A 16,824-nucleotide genomic window follows, 5' to 3' on the forward strand; every position below is an offset into this window, starting at 1 on the left:
TTTATTTGTTCAGCGAGTACCTACTGTGTGTCCAGTATTGAGTAATTTTCTGGAAATACAGCACAGTCCCTGCCTTTATAGAGATTTCCTTATTTTTTATGTCGTCTTTACTGTAGTATAACAAATAAACAAGATAATTCTAGATTATGACCATACTATAAAGGAAATAAACAGGGTACTATGATAGAAGGAGGGAGGGGGCTAGATATTACTCTGGATAGTGTGCTTAGGGGAGGATTTTTTGAGGAGATGATGATTTCAGCTGAGATCTGAAGGATGAGAACTCAACAGCTGTAAGAGCAGGGAAAAGAGTACTCTTGGCAAGTATAGAGACTTGAAGGCAGGACAGGGCCTGGCATGTTTGAGGAATATAAAGAGACCTGTGTAGCTGGAGCATAGAGAGTGAAGGGGAGAGGGGTATGAAATAATATTTAAGAGCTAAGAAAGGCCTTGCCATGGAAGTTCAGAGAATTGGGGCAGTTTTCAATAGCTGGAATAGTTAGGGAAGGTGTCTCAGACAAGGTGGGATTTTGGGGTGGAAAGTTAGGATAGAAATAGGATGAGTTGTAAGGCCAGGCATGCAAGGTTTGGAGAGATGATGTGAATAAAGGCACGGACTTTGAAATAAGCACCAAACCGAATTGGATAATTTAAATAGTGTCAGGTAATTGGCAATTGATAGATGGGCAGAGTAAGATGCATAGAAGCTGGTTGAGCAATTGCAGTCCTGTTTTCCTCAGGTTTCTAGATCTCAGAGCTGTGGCAAATTCAGATTTGAGATTTAGGGTAAGCGAATTGCTCTTATCTTTCATTATCTGGTCTTTTGTATGAGACTGAGGGGAGGTTTGAGTGTGTTTAATATCTTCTTGCCCTTTCTTGATTAGGAGAATGGAATTATGTTGCCCTTAATTAAGAGACCGGAGTGGGAAAAGTGCATGTAAGGGTGTGAGTATCACTGATGTTATGAAGGAAGAACATGTGTGTTTGGGGGGTGTTTGTTTGTTTGTTGTATACCCCACTTAGGATTGTTGCCCCAAGAGGACATGAACTTTGTGCCAGGCTTAGGGGGATATGGCAGTGTATTGGGCACTGCTTGGCACATATTAGGTGCTTAGTAACGGTTTGTTGGATGAATGAATAAATCTACAGGTCTTGCATATTTTGAGGGAAAATATTGCAGTTTCCGTTTTCCAATTAAATATGTAGTACTCTTATACATTATTGCATACTCTTCAATTTTTCCAAATTGTTTGAAAATGTTAAATTTAAAAATTATATAGCTTATTTAAATATTTACTAATTGGATTTTTAAATGTTTTTTTTTGGTCACAAATACAATATAAAATGATGACTCTCGCTAGCATCCCTTAGTTTTTGCCAGTTTGAGGAAGGAAAACGCAACATTATAGTAAAAATAAGGACTTACGTTCTCATTGGATCAGACATTTTGGAATGAGGTAATTTTCAGAATGAAGCTGACAACAAACTTCTAGCACTGCTGAAAACGTCTTTTACCACATAGAACATAATCGTTCATTTTATGAGTGCTGCTGTTAGCACTTTTTTTGCTGACAGTTGCTTCATTTCTGTCATCTCAAGGACCCATAGAACCTTAATTTGAGCCCACTTTTCTACTCTTGCTTCTAGGTTGTGATTTCACAGCATGTATCAGTTTCTTTCACAAGTGACAGAAAATGGAGGAATTTGAATAATCGCTTTAATGAGTGCTTAATATTTGCCATCCAACACTTTGCGTGTGTTAATGCATTTAATTGGCAGCTGGAGATATTAGAAGTTTTGCAACCATTTTGTGAGAGAGATGTGCGTGAAGAATTCCAGATGGTTTGCATTGATCAAAAACCCAAAGATCCTTTTTTATGCAACATCTGAAAAGTACATTTAGAGGAGGGGGGGAAACCCCTGTATCTTTTCCAACATCAAAAGCTGTAGTAGTGCTGTTAGCACCTACATTCTGCCTGAGTCTGCTTCTCTGATTTCCTTGTTTTTGGTAAAATGTCTACCAATTTTGCATTATTCACCAGTCTTGGCTCAGAAATCAACAAGAGAAAAGCAACAACAGGGTTCTTGGACATGTACCATAGAGACCTTGTCTTTTAAATTTCTATAATGACTTAATTCTAAAGGTGAATAGGTGGAATTTTTGGGGAAAATAAGGTTACTCACAGCTATTCAAGGATAGGAGAGAACAAAATAAGGTTTGTTTTTTTAAAAATTAAATTTTATTAGCCTTACTGATTTAAAGCAAAACAAATTAATAATACATAATTTCTCTCTTATTTTATTTTATATTTTGCTGGGAAAGATTTGCCCTGAGCTAACATCTGTTGCCAATCTTCCTCTTGTTTTTTTTTCCCTCCCCAAAGCCTCAGTACATAGTTGCATATCCTAGTTGTAAGTCCTTCTAGTTCTTCTATGTGAGCTGCTACCACAGCATGGCTACTAATTTCTCTCCTATTTTTATAGGCTCACTGTGAGGAGCCACCTTGTTTACCAGCTTTCTTGATAATAGGATTCTGGCCTTCACTATTTTCTTTCTGTTAAAATAGACACCTAGAAGACGGAACATAAATTAAAACAACCAATCAGTTTCTAGAAAGGATGTGCTGGCTGGCCTGAGAGTGAGGAGAAAGTGGAAAAAAATCTTAAAAATTATTTCAGGGGCCGGCCCGGTGGCTCAGGCGGTTAAGTGCCTGCGCTCCGCCGCGGTGGCCCGGGGTTCGCAGGTTCAGGCGCGCACCGATGCACTGCTTGGCGAGCCATGCTGTGGCGGCGTCCCATATGAAGTGGAGGAAGATGGGCACGGATGTTAGCCCAGGGCCAGTCTGCCTCAGCAGACTGAGGATTGGCAGATGCACAGGGCTGATCTCCTCACACACACAAAAATGAATAAATAAAAATAAAAAAAAAAGAAAAAAAATTTATTTCAGAAGGATTTTCTGTAAAGAAAAAAGTGGAGCGATGAATAAAATAATAGACCAGGTGTTCTTACCTAGCCTCTACTCTAGTAATTATTCCAAGAAACTAATTGCTGTTATTATTTACATAGAAAACTTAAATTCACAGCAAAAGGATTATCTCTCACAAAGCTCAGTCAATCAAGTAAACAGGGCCTAGGATTTTATTTTACTCTTTTTAAAAGCTAATAGGGAAGCCTGGTGGTGTTTTATGGATCCTGGCAGAAGACGTGAGACTTCTGGGTCAGAGACACAGAATTTAATTCATTAAGGCACAGCCAGCAGCAATGGATCACTGCGTGTGTTGCTTGCCCTTACCCCTAAGACTTTCGGACATGCGGTGGGTTTGTGTTAGATCTAAGGAACACTGAGCTTGGGGAACCCACTATTGAATAGCAAGCAGGAAACAAGCCTGCTCTTTGTCCCAGAGGGAAACATTACTGTACCTTCAAGGCTGTTTGCTGCAAACACGGCCCTATGGGATGGCCTGGGTACAGAGGTCAGGGCCTTGCATTCTTAGCATACCTAGCAAGATATGTAGGAGCAAGAGAGACCCGTGGGGGACTGTCTCTCCCAACGCAGAGTTTCCTGCTTTTTACTAATTGAAAGATATTTTACAGAATTCCAGTTTTAAATTATTTCTCAAATTGGAATGGATACATTTATTGTTGAAAACTGAGGCATACTGCTAATTGTATTAAGCTTCTTTTGGATTTTTATTGGGGCAGATACTTTGAGCAGTAGCTGTATTTCTTTGACTTTTTGAATGAGTGCCAAAGTTTTCTAAGATTATTTCCTGATTACTGAGGACTCTGAAAACAAATTATAAAGTTCATAAAGAACTGTCTTTATGTAGCTTGTTCTGTATTTGCCTGAAGTCTGAAGAGTTGGAAGCGAGTGTCAGGATACATGGGTGTTAACTGTCTGGCTTTGGGGCAAGTCCTTTGCGTTTAGGCTGGAATATCTACAAAATGATAGGGTTAAGTTAGTTCCTTAAGGGATATTCCAATTCTTAAAAAAAAAAAAATTCTCATTCTTTATTTTGGTTCTTTAGGTAATATTGGGTGAACTCATACGATTAAGTTCTCTTAAATTTTGTTTGAAGCTAAACATTTATTTCAAGGTTTAAAAACATTCCTTTTACAATGTATTATTTGTTTTGAAGGAGAAAGGTAACTGGTAGAGGTGTAATAGGATTTTTGGTAGGACTTTCTAAGCAGTATTATATTCTTAGTTGATCATAGAAGGTCAACCATATGCTTTGTGTTTTCATGTATGTTCTGACTCAGACCCAAAACACCTGCATACATGTGAATGCATGGGATACATCTCTGTAGTTTGAGTACTTTGGTTACTTAATAATCACTTGGACAGATGTTTAAAAAATTGTGCTTTGTTATGCTATTATAGGGGCTTAGCAGTTAAGTGTGTGCGCTCCACCACTGGTGGCCCGGGTTTGGATCCCAGGCGTGCACCAACGCACTGCTTGTCCGGCCATGCTGAGGTGATGTCCCACATACAGCAACCAGAAGGATGTGCAACTATGACATACAACTATCTCCTGGGGCTTTGGGGAGAAAAAGGGGAAAAAAAGGAGGAGGAGGATTGGCAATAGATGTTAGCTCAGGGCCGGTCTTCCTCAGCAAAAAGAGGAGGATTGGCATGGATGTTAGCTCAGGGCTGATCTTCCTCACACACACACAAAAAGATATGCTACTATAATTTACAGCAAAAGGTTATATGAACTATTCTCTAAAGTGACTGAATTTGATAGGAGAGACAGGTGGTGCTGATTTTATTTATTCTGTCTAATCCTGTAACCAGACGAGCTGTTCTGTTGGGTATGTAAGGAAGGTTTGTGAAATCCAGGGTCATTATTCTCTTGATTTCTATAGTGCCTCTTCTTTCTTGTATCCTAAGAATGAAAATGGGTTAGTTCAGGGGTAAATGTATTTCAAATGAAAACAGCATTACTTTTAGTGTATTTTGCATTAGTGTGAATACGGTATCTTTTTTTCAACCACTTTTGTCAATTCACCTCTGAGACTAAGTTCCAGAATTAGTGCAGACCCCACAGCTTAAGGGCTCAGTCCAAGACTGCCTCCACTTCAGGCACCAGCTGCAGATGGGGTGCCCAGGCTATTCACCCTTCTGCCTGGCCGACTACAAATTTGGGGGTTTCCATGACCCCCTCAGGTTTGATAATTTGCAAGAATGACCCCCCAGAACTCAAGAAAAACACTTAGATTTACTAGTTTGTTATTAAGATACAACTCAGGAACAGTCAAATGGAAGGGATGCACAGGACAAGGTATGGAGTGGGGGTGGAGTGTAGAGTTTCTATGCCCTCCCTAGGCATGGCACCCTTCAGCACACTGATGTGTTCATCAACTTGGAGGCCCTCCAGATCTTGTTCAAGAGTTTTCACAGAGCTCCCCCCACCCCTTCCTGAGGTTGATAGGTGGGGCTGGAAGTTCCAACCCTCTAATCACTTGGTCTTTTTGGTGAACAGTCCCATCCTGAGGCTATCTAGGGGCAGGCCCTACCCTAAGTCACCTTTAGCATAAACTCAGGTGTGATTGGAAGGGGCTTATAATATGAATGACAATAGACACTCCCTATCTTTTAGGAAATTCCAAGGGTTTTAGGAGCTCTGTGCCTGGAGCCTGGGACAAAGATCAAATACTTTTTTTTTTTTTTCTTGTTTTTTTGGTGAGGAAGATTGACCACTAGCTAACATCCGTAGCCAGTCTTCCTCTTTTTGCTGAGTGTGTCAGTCTTCCTCTCTTTTGTATATGGGACTTCTGCCACAGCATGGCTTGATGAGTGGTGCGTAGGTCTGCACCCGGGATCCGAACCTGCAAACCCTGGGCCACAGAAGTGGAGTGTGCGAACTTAACCATTGTGCCACCGGGCTGGCCCCCCAAATACTTATTTTTACCACAATGAATTACCAAAAATTTGACTTGCCTTTTACTCACATTGTTTACTATTAATATTTGCCATAGTTTTATAAGGGATATAATAATCTGATTGAGAATATACATTTTTTGCAAAACCACGCTTATTAGCAAATACTTAATCTCACATCTTTTCATATGCTCTTTGTGCCTGGAATGAACCAGGGGGGATGGGAAGAAGGGGTAGCTGGGAACCTCCCCTTCCCTCTTAGAAATCCTTTCCCCAAGAATCGGATTGTCTGGTGGAGTTTAGTTGGCAGCCAGCCAATAATAATGATCCCAAAGACAGGGTTCTATAGCCTCTTTAAATCTGGAGCATAGGGACTCCATAAAACTAAAGGGGCTTTAGTTCTGAGGTTCTCCAAGGGTGTTTGGACCACAAAGGCATTTAAGAACCTAGGAGATAGGGGTTTTGGTGTGACTGGCAGAGGGATAGGTACTGGGAAGGAATGTAGACATTACACCTTATTTCCCAATTTATTTTCCTTATGATTGGCAGAATCATTTTTCATGCTCTAAGTTGCCCAACCCCAATTCTGAGTTCTGATACAAATGAACTTCATTATTAAGAGGGATAGTATTTAGTTATTGGTACAAAATAACTTTCCTAGCCACTCTGGATAGCAAAATGGTCATTGGTAGTACATAGACTCTTTGCTGCCAAGGTGATTTGCTATTGTTTAAAAAGGAAGTTAACATAGGATATATAAACATGTCTGGCCTACTTTCCTCCATGTTGTTGAAGCTGGCATTGTATATATTGCAAAACCAAAGTCTCTTCCCTGGTCGCCTGTTTTATCTGCATCTGTGGGTCATCCAGTGACATTTTAATACATGAAATTATTAATTAATACATGTCTAATGCTTTGCAGGGCCGGCCTCATGGCTTGGTGGTTAAGTGCACGCGCTCCGATGCTGGTGGCCTGGGGTTCGGATCCCGGGCGCGCACCGAGGCACCACTTCTCCGTCCATCCTGAGGCCGAGTCCCACATACAGCAACTAGAATGATGTGCAGCTATGACATACAACTATCTACTGGGGCTTTGGGGGGAGAAAATAAATAAATAAAATCTTTAAAAAAAAAAATGCTTTGCAGAATAGTCTTAATTAAATTGGAGCTTGACTCTGAAATGACCACCTTTGTAATGGTAGCTCTAAATTTGATTGCATTTGTAGTGAGAACAATAAGTACTGTAATTATTTTGGAAATAAAAAAAATCTATGTGCTCCCTTCTAAGTGGGTTGGAATTGTTGCTGTTTTAAAAGTTATATTGACTTAATAGTGCCTTTAGTCACTCAAGAGTAATAGCTAACATTTACTAAGCGTTTACTGTATGCCAGGCACTATTTTAGGTTCTTTACATGTATTATCTTATTCAATCAATTCACCTATGAGGAAGGTATTACTGTTTTCATTTTTAAATAAGGTATACTGAGCCATAGAGAAGTTAAATAACTTGCCTGAGGTCACCTAGCTAGAGTGGTAGAGCCGCTCTGACTCCTGAACCAATGATTTTAACAGGGGACCCACAGCCAGTTTCCAACAGAGTGTTGAGCTGTCAGGTCAGGAAGCCTTAGAAATGGCAGATTTGTGGGTATATAGAAAGGGGAGGAGCAAACTTATATCTTACTCATTCTCTCTTCTTGCTTCCTTTCTCCTCAGTAAAATTCAGTAGTTGTCTGCAGGGTGAAGAAACAGGAAATGAACTTAACTCCTGTTTCTTGCTTCTTCCTGTGCCTTCCTCTTCCCAGTGCTGGCAGCTGTCATAAGTATATACTTGCCCCTCCATTTGTGATCATGTTTGTTCTTATTAATGTCGCTTCTCAGGAGAGGTAGTGTAGTATAGTGTTTTAGAGCAGGTCTTGACAGACTGCTTGGATTTAAATTCCAGTTCTACCATTCACTGGCTCAGTAATCTTGGCCTGGTTACTTAGCTTCACTGAGCCTCACTTTTCTTACCTGTAAAATGGGGGTAATTTAGCACATACCTCATAGGGTTTTGGGAGGATGAAATGTATGAATATGTGTAACATGTTTAGAACAGTGTGTGGCACATAGTAAGTGCTATGTAAGTGTTGGCTACTATCACTGTTATTATTTGAGAACACTTTTAGGTTGAACCAGTAATTGAAGCATCTCTGAAGTACCTTGGTTCATGATCTTTCAATATCCAATGTGAATTTTTCATTATTAAATATGTAAAATTCATACTGATAATTTGGATTCTACTTTAAGAAACTCACTTCTAGGTGACCCAAAATGCTAGTAATGTTTATCTTAGTTTAGATTCTTGTGTTAATGGTATTCCTTGTCTTGCTATCATACAGGACAGTGGTTCTCAAACTTCATTGTGCATTAAAATTACATAGAGAGTGTTGAATTCTGATTTATTAGATTTAGGGTGGGGGCCCAGGAATCTGAATTATTAATATACCCATTCCAGGTAATTCTGACTCTGGTGGTCTGAGGTGATAATTATGGAAATACTAATTTAGAGGCCGAATTCAAGCATAGCAGGAGAAAGAGATTATAAAAGGTAATAACTGTCAGATTTTCATTAGTTTGTGTGTAGGCGGTGATGATTTGTGAGCTAAAAAAGCATTTAATTTGGTGTTGTAAAAGATAGTGATAGAGTCTATTCTCATACCTAAATTGTTTTGTTAACACCTGTTAGATAACTTGGTTTTAGGGACTACTCTGTAAATACAGAAATAATACAGGAAATACAGAAAGAAATAATACTGGAGTCTTCAGGTGAAGAAGAAATATTTGGGTAGATTTCTTGGTTTTTGTGTCATTAGCTAAATAGCAGATATATTCAGTTCATTTTAACCTGTTTTGGTGTGCCTGCTACGTGCAAAGTGTGAAAAGTTTTGATTAGATAACAGTCCACTGAAGAGAAGAAAGTACAGTGTAAGTTTTGACCACTGGATGGAAATCAGTGTTGGGGCATTGATTGAACTGGCACACTTGGTAGAGGAATTCATGTATATTGAGTATGTGCTATGGGCTATGAGGTCTTTTTGTATTATTTAATCTTTATAATAGCTGTGCAAACTGTTGATATAATTAGTTCTGTTTTACAAATGAGAAAATTGAGGCAAAAAGAGATTAAGAAACTTGCTCAGGTCACTAGTAAGTGCTGAGCAGAGGTTAAAACCTAGAGTTTTCCTGACTTCCACGTTAGGAAAATTATTATTATTTTATGTTTTTTTTTTTTGTGAGGAAGATCAGCCCTGAGCTAACATCCATGCTAATCCTCCTCTTTTTGCTGAGGAAGACCAGCTCTGAGGTAACACCTATTGCCAATCCTCCTCCCTTTTTTTCCCCCAAAACCTCATTAGATAGTTGTATGTCATAGTTGCACATCCTTCTAGTTGCTGTACGTGGGACGCAGCCTCAGCATGGCCGGAGAAGCAGTGCGTTGGTGCGCGCCCGGGATCCGAACCCGGGCGCCGCTAGCAGAGCGCGCGCACTTAACTGCTAAGCCACGGGGCCGGCCCTTATTTTATGTATTAAGTGTATGTATTTTAGATATTCTTTCCAGCTTATTAGGTAGGACACACAAGAAGGGCCCAGTTGGCTTGGGTGCTGTTTCTCCTGCTCAGAAAAGAAAAAAGATACAGATTTCTAAAAGTTCTCAAAGTAGTAGTATTTGTTTAATGATCTAACCAAACTGTATGCACGGCACATTTCTCCTACGCAAATTCTATTTACCATTACCTTCCATTGGAAAATCTTAAACATCTCCCTCAGAATTTGGCTGTAATGAATTTGTGCTTAAGAATGCAGAGATATTTTTAAAAATGACACATTCAAAAGGTAAAACTGATGAGCCGATTTGAAATATTGTTACCTTTCTTCCTAAACTTATGTTGTAGAGTTCTTTAATACAAATTGTATTGTATCTCTGATGTTCTACTAAACAGTTGGAAGTTTCTGGTGCCTGGAATGATCTTTCATTTTTACCATTTTCTTATACTTACTGGTATCAGAGAAAGAGGTACCGCATTTAAGTTTTCCACTACATAAAGAACCAGTATTCTAAGACTGCTATTTATGAATGGTTTCCTGAAGACACTTCATTTTGATGGGATTTCCAAATAATCTATAATATAAAAAAGGAATTCATAATGCCATTGAATTGTACACTTATGAATGGCTAAAATGACAAATATTATGCTATTTATATTTTACCACAAAAAAAGTAGTAATAAAATTTTAAAAAGAAAAAAAATTAAAAAGGAGTTTAGCTTGAATTAGATTTAAATTATTCTCTTTTAATACAGTTCTTTTTTTTTTTTAAAGATTTTATTTATTTATTTTTTCCCTCCAAAGCCCCAGTAGATAGTTGTATGTCATAGCTGCACATCCTTCCAGTTGCTGTATGTGGGATGCGGCCCCAGCATGTTCTGGAGAAGCGGTGTGGGCCCGGGATCCGAACCCGGGCTGCCAGCAGTGGAGCACTTGCACTCAACCGCTAAGCCACGGGGCCGGCCCTAATACAGTTCTTAATGATAGCTTTTCTTTTCTTTGGAATGAGTGTTTTAGACCAGCTCTAACCTTCTCCATCACAATTTGTGATAGTTTGTGATTTAACCATGTGGCCGTCATATTTATGACTTTAATCATGGAAACTATTTGTTCTCAATTTCCTCTTCCTTATTCCTTAGGGAATTTTAATGAAAATTTCAAGAAATGATAACTCTTGCTTAGAAGTTGCAACTTTATAAACGGCCTGTTGATTTTGTATTTGCTTGTTAGTATGGGATATAAGTCTTAAAAATAGATACCAGGGCCCAGCCCTGTGGCCTAGTGATTAAATTTGGTGCGCTCTGCTTTGGCAGCCCAGGTTTGGTTCTCAGGTGGGAACCTGCACCACTCATTGGCGGCCAAGCTGTGGTGGCGACCCATATACAAAACAGAGGAAGATTGGCACAGATGTTAGCTCAGGGAAAATCTTCCTCAAGCAAAAAGAAGATTGGCAACAGATGTTAGCTCAGGGTGACTCTTCCTCAGCAAAAAAAAAAAAAAAAAAAAAAAAAAAAAAGTGAATACCAGATATAGAATGAAGATAAGGAACTTCATACCTTTAGGGATGACGATTTGATTTCAACCACATTTGAAACTAAAAAACAGCATTTATCTTAGATGTTTTTGAGACAGTCTCAAAAGTAGTCATGTTTACTGTAAAGTTACTTGATAAATCCAAATATTAGTATAATTTTATTGATTCTAAGACGTTTTTCTCCCACATCTAACATGTCTAAATTTAGGATGTATTTTAAAATCATTGACTTCTTAGAGTCTATGCAATATAGTAATTAGGATTCCAGTTCTGCTGCTGTAACAGAGAAATCCAAAATACTAGGGGCTTAATGAGAGAGAATTTTCTTTCTTTCTCTTGTAAAAGGCCTAGAAGGCAATCCAGGGCTGGCTCCTCCTATTGTGTTACTCATCCTTAACATGTAATTTCGGTCTTGTGGTTCAGTGTGACTGTTTCAGCTCCCATCATCATGTCTGCATTCCAGCATAAAGGCTGGAACAGGGGAGACTGTGCCCCTTGCTTTTAAGACTGGTCTTGAAAGTCGCATCTATCACTTTCACTCCTATGTGCCAGAATTTAGTCACAGTGGTCACATCTAGCTGCCAAGGAATTTAGGAAATGTAGTCTTTACTGGGAGTCATATGCTTAGGTAAAAATTCTGTTACAAAGAAGACAGGAAGAATTGGCAGACCACTAGCAGTCTCTGCCATAGTGATCAAACACATTACTTTCTGTCCAATGTTTATGATTAAACGATACATTAAAAAAATCCCCTAGTAATAATGGTCAAGAAAAATAGAAGGTACAAGAATTGAACTTGAAATAGATTTGTAGGCACCTGGAAAATATTCTGTAGGATGATCAGAACTCTCTCTGTTTACCTTTCTTTTCTTCACTTTGAATTGAAAAGAAATTCTATAGAAGACCTTTTTTTTTTTTTTTTTGGTGAGGAGATCAGCCCTGTGCTAACATCCGCCAATCCTCCTCTTTTTTTTGCTGAGGAAGACGGCCCTGGGCTAACATCTGTGCCCATCTTCCTCCACTTTATATGGGACGCCGCCACAGCATGGCTTGCCAAGCAGTGCGTCGGTGCGCGCCCAGGATCCGAACCGGCGAACCCCAGGCTGCCGCAGCGGAGCGCGCGCACTTAACCGCTTGCGCCACCGGGCCAGCCCCAGAAGACCTTGTTTTTTAACAGAACATTATCCTGTTTTTCAGAGATCGACTCAGGAACCACGAGAAGATATCTATTCCTATTTCATATTCTTGCCTTTATTATTGAGTAAAAGACATTATTGTGGAATAATTCTCTATAATTAATTTAGTACTTAGTGTGCTTGGTTATTTTGAAAAGTAGTTTTGATTTAGTTTGGGGATCAAGATCTTTAACCTTTGATGCTATACTAGTATAAGTTCTTCTCTAGTGCATTATAGGGAAAAGAGAAGGAAAAAGTTAAAAGGAGGTTAAATAAAGAGAAATATAATCAAGGTGGTTTTGATGAGGAATGGGAGAGTGTATATTTACTGTAGATGGCTCACTCCTAATGTATGCACAGAAATGTTAACAGGCATTTCTAAACCATCATGATTAAGAATTGTGTAGGGTACTGTAGAGCACATAGGCATGGCATCCAATCCAGAGTTATATGGTTCTGTGACATTTGTGTGTTTAATAAGGTGGTAGCTCTAGTCAACAAAAATTTGTAACCCTTTCAGGATTATAATTGAAATAGGACTTTATCTTAAAACAAGTATGCAGGGGGTAGTGTTTCTTTTTTATTCTAGAAAAACTGTTAAAATTTTCATTGACTCAAAAGATACCACTTATCCCAATTTTGTAGATGTCAAAATGGGGAAAAAATGGCTGGTAACGGTTGTAAGAAACCTTTGGTAAAGATACATTCTGATTTTAGAGACGTTTAAATGTGAAAACAAGCATCTCAGAATTGATGAAATATAGTAAATTTCTGGTGCATTTGTAATTGATAGCTTCTTAGAATGGAGGACTACAGTAAGAGACGCTAAAGTAATTATATGTTTATGAGTCAGTATGCTTTAGAGTGATCTGACTTTTCATTATAAAAACTTAGGTTTTGGGCTGGCCCCGTGGCTTAGCGGTTAAGTGCGCGTGCTCCGCTACTGGCGGCCCGGGTTCGGATCCCGGGCGCGCACCCACGCACTGCTCCGGCCATGCTGAGGCCGCGTCCCACATACAGCAACTAGAAGGATGTGCAGCTATGACCTACAACTATCTACTGGGGCTTTGGGGGAAAAATAAACAAACAAACAAACAAAACACTTAGGTTTTGGCCTCTTCATGCTGTGAATATTGAATTAGTAACTAGGCACCCTGGTGCTAAAACAGCTGCTGAGACCAGAAATCACCTTGATCTTCATCCAGTCCTCATGTTGCTCATCTGTTACGGGCGTTCGGGGTGGTGGTGCTCTGCTGTTTGTTGGTTAGAGCCTGAGGAGCTGTGGCTCCCAGGTTGGGTGAATGGGCCAGTCTTTAAAGCAGTGGCCTTTGTATTGCAGTCTGGTACACGTGCACGAACACACGCGTGTGTGTGCACATACAACTGAAGTAAAAGTTTCACAGAGTAATACTTGGCTCACTACATGGGATTCATTTTGAAACAGCCTCTTCTCTTTCATTATAAAAAGAAATATGCTGCCCTTTACACTCTTTTAGACATTTAAAAAAACACATAACACCAAAACAACCAGCAATCGCAAACTGGAAAATTAACTCTTATTTGTTATCGTGACTTTGAGCAAGTCACTATTTTTCTTTCTAGGTTCTTTCAGCCGCAGTAGTTGGGGTGCTAGTTCTGTTCTTGCTCTGAATGAGTGAACCTGTTGCAAGTTGAAGAAAAAAAATACATATAGAAGTACAAATAAATAAAATAAATATCTTTAATCTTTTTGTAGGTCGTCATCGAATTTGAAATATTTAAAGTGGATACAAAACTGTTTCAGCAATGCAGACAATTAAGTGCGTTGTTGTGGGTGATGGTGCCGTTGGTAAAACATGTCTCCTGATATCCTACACAACAAATAAATTTCCATCTGAGTATGTACCAACTGTAAGTATAAAGGCTTCCATCTGTTAGTGAAATGTATTATAATTTGATATCCTTTTAAAAACTCTCTTTGTGTACTGAAATTTTTCTGTTGTCTGCCTTTGTTTCCTGTTTTTAAAGATCTTGACTTCTCATGGGTAAATTATATACACTTTAAAATTAAACAGCTGAGAAATCAGTGGAAAGTCAGAAGGGGTGACACAAGGGTTTGCAAGAAGTGCTTGGAGGCAAAACTCCAATAGACAAGATTCTAAAGAGTGGTGGTCTCAGTTTGGAGAAGTATGCCCTACATCTTGGAATGAGGTGACTTTTTTTTTTGATATCTTGGCCAATGATTAATCAGTGCTTGGAGGTATTCTGGGTTGCTTTTTGGGGTTATGTGACTTCAGAGAAAGTAGTGTATGTCTCCACTTAACTCTCCTTAGGGAATAGAAGAGAATCTTATGGAGCTGTTGTCTTAGCAGTACTGGAGCTCCACACTGGGTTTTAGGGGCAGAGAAGACCTGTTTTTGGTATAAGATCACCAACAGAAGCCTTTGGGGGTTCTCTCCCGCAAATACTTTTTACCAGCTCCTTAGAAGAGTAGAGGGAAAATGGGAATAACAAAGGTAATGAAGTGAGAGAGAGACAGAGTTATTTAGAGTAACACTGACTCGTGAAAGAATGTGTTTGGGGATCCAATGTTTGTCCCAGGTTGGTTCACCAATCCAGTGGTATAATTATGTTAAACATAGATGTCCATTCAGTGGTGAGAGGGGAGCGAGGGTTGGCCTGGCCTGGCAACAACCGTCTCTGTTAAGTGAGCTATTTTAGGGGTTATGGAGAACCTATGTATGATTAATATGGGACTAGTATTGTTTGTAAATAAAAAGGAAGAAAATGTATGAGTATTTTAGGTTAATCCTCAGACATGAGCATTGTTTTTTTTTTTTATAATTTTATTTATTGATTTATTTTTTCCCCCAAAGCCCCAGTAGATAGTTGTATGTCATAGCTGCACATCCCTCTAGTTGCTGCATGTGGGACGCGGCCTCAGCATGGCCAGAGAAGCGGCGCGTCGGTGCGCGCCTGGGATCTGAATCCGGGCTGCCAGCAGTGGAGCGCGCGCACTTAACCGCTAAGCCACGGGGCCGGCCCAACATGAGCATTGTTAAGAGGGTGAATGCAGGTTAAAGGCTTGGCAATTACGTTTAATTGGAATTGACAGTCTATAATGTCCCAAGGTAGGTAAAGTGATTGAGGTAGGCAAAGGCTATAGGAAGAAAGAGGATTTGGTTTCTTGGAGACGGAGAATTTGAAGGTATAATTAAATATAAAATCATATTTTTGAGTTGGCCCATTTGGGGACATTGTAAGTGAAAGAAGTTCTGAGGTCGAAAGGGACTTTTACCAAACTTTTAGAGACACACAGATCTTGTTTCAGAGTAAGGGCAACTTTCAGAATTTATTTTTTTTTTGAGGAAGATTGGCCCTGAGTTAACATCTGTTGCCAATCGTCCTGCTTTTTTCCTTTTTTCTCCCCAAAGCCCCGGTAACTAGTTGTGTGTCATAGTTGTACGTCCTTCTAATTGCTCTATATGGGATGCTGCCTCAGCATGGCTTGATGAGCGGTACGTAGGTCTGTGCCCAGGATTTGAACCAGCGAATCCCGGGCCACAGAAGCAGAGCACGCAAACTTAACTGCTACACCCCTAGGCTGGCCCCTGAAATTTTTGTGTTTCAGTCTTCCTTAAAGTTATTTTCTCATAAACATGATTTCTGAGTCTGTTTTATAATTCTGGTCCTTAGGTGTTGTGTTTAAGGTGGGCTTGTGGATATTCTTTATATATGTGTTTGTATGTGGATCTCTGGAAAAGGATTAGGTATGACTTAAGAAAATATCCTGTATGGTGTGAGAGCTTAACCACATTTGTTACATTTCCTTGTTCTTGTTATGAAGAACTGACTTTCCTTTAACTGCCACCTCCCCCATGCCCTTGCTTCCACTTTTGTTTATATTTAAACAGCTCCCAACAATCCATTAAAACATGGAACAGAGAATTAGAGTTAGAGAGCTAAAAGGTTTAAGCAGGGCTGATCTTAAAATGTAACATCCTTCTTCTAGTTGGAAAGCATTGCTTTTCAATTGTAAATTAATTTGAAGGAATCCATGAATTAGTGTGGGGTCTTTTTCCATTTAGCACCATTACCTCCCATTTTCACAAATAAGTTTAGTACAACCAATATTAGTATATGTTGAATTTATCCTGGATTTTACAGTCTGTTTACAAGTAAAGCATCTAGTTAAAGAAGATATCTTAGGTCATGTGATGTGTACCTAATAACATAATTCTTTTGTTCATGACATCCCAACAAATAATCTGCCAGCCTTTTCCTGGACACTTTCCTTGTACCTTGAGGGAAGCTTTTTTCTCTCTAATGGATTTGTTTGCAACAAGGCTCTTCCTGTGTTGAACCCGGAAAGGAAAAAGATTATCATGGATCTGGGAGATTTTAATTCTAGATTAAAAGGAAATGGTCTATTAAGAAATAATTTCTTAGAAATCAGGTTGAACATTGAAGTAAACTATAAACTGTCTCAGAAGTTTCAAACTTGAACAGGATTAGCTAGAGGACTCTGCTCCTATGACACCTCTCACCTTTCTGTGGCTTTTTATCCAGGCTACTGGGGTAGAACAGACATTCCAGAACACATCCCCTGTCACTTTTACCAAGACTCATTTAGCTCATGCAAGGGTTTAGTTGGCCAGGTTGATTG

The 16,824-nt window shown here is 39.3% G+C and overlaps 1 protein-coding gene across 2 annotated transcripts in view; it reads left to right on the top strand.

The window, feature by feature from the left end:
- CDC42 (cell division cycle 42) overlaps positions 1-16,824 on the top strand; it is a 48,831-nt gene that overhangs the window by 15,391 nt on the left and 16,616 nt on the right. For both annotated transcript variants that reach the window (XM_058553169.1, XM_058553170.1), the window contains exon 2: positions 13,915-14,069. In XM_058553169.1, coding sequence (XP_058409152.1) covers positions 13,965-14,069 — 105 coding nt within the window. In that variant the 5' untranslated portion in view covers positions 13,915-13,964. The remainder of the gene's footprint in view (positions 1-13,914; positions 14,070-16,824) is intronic.

The sequence above is a fragment of the Diceros bicornis genome, chromosome 13, assembly GCF_020826845.1.
Source record: "Diceros bicornis minor isolate mBicDic1 chromosome 13, mDicBic1.mat.cur, whole genome shotgun sequence".
Lineage (NCBI taxonomy): Eukaryota > Metazoa > Chordata > Mammalia > Perissodactyla > Rhinocerotidae > Diceros > Diceros bicornis.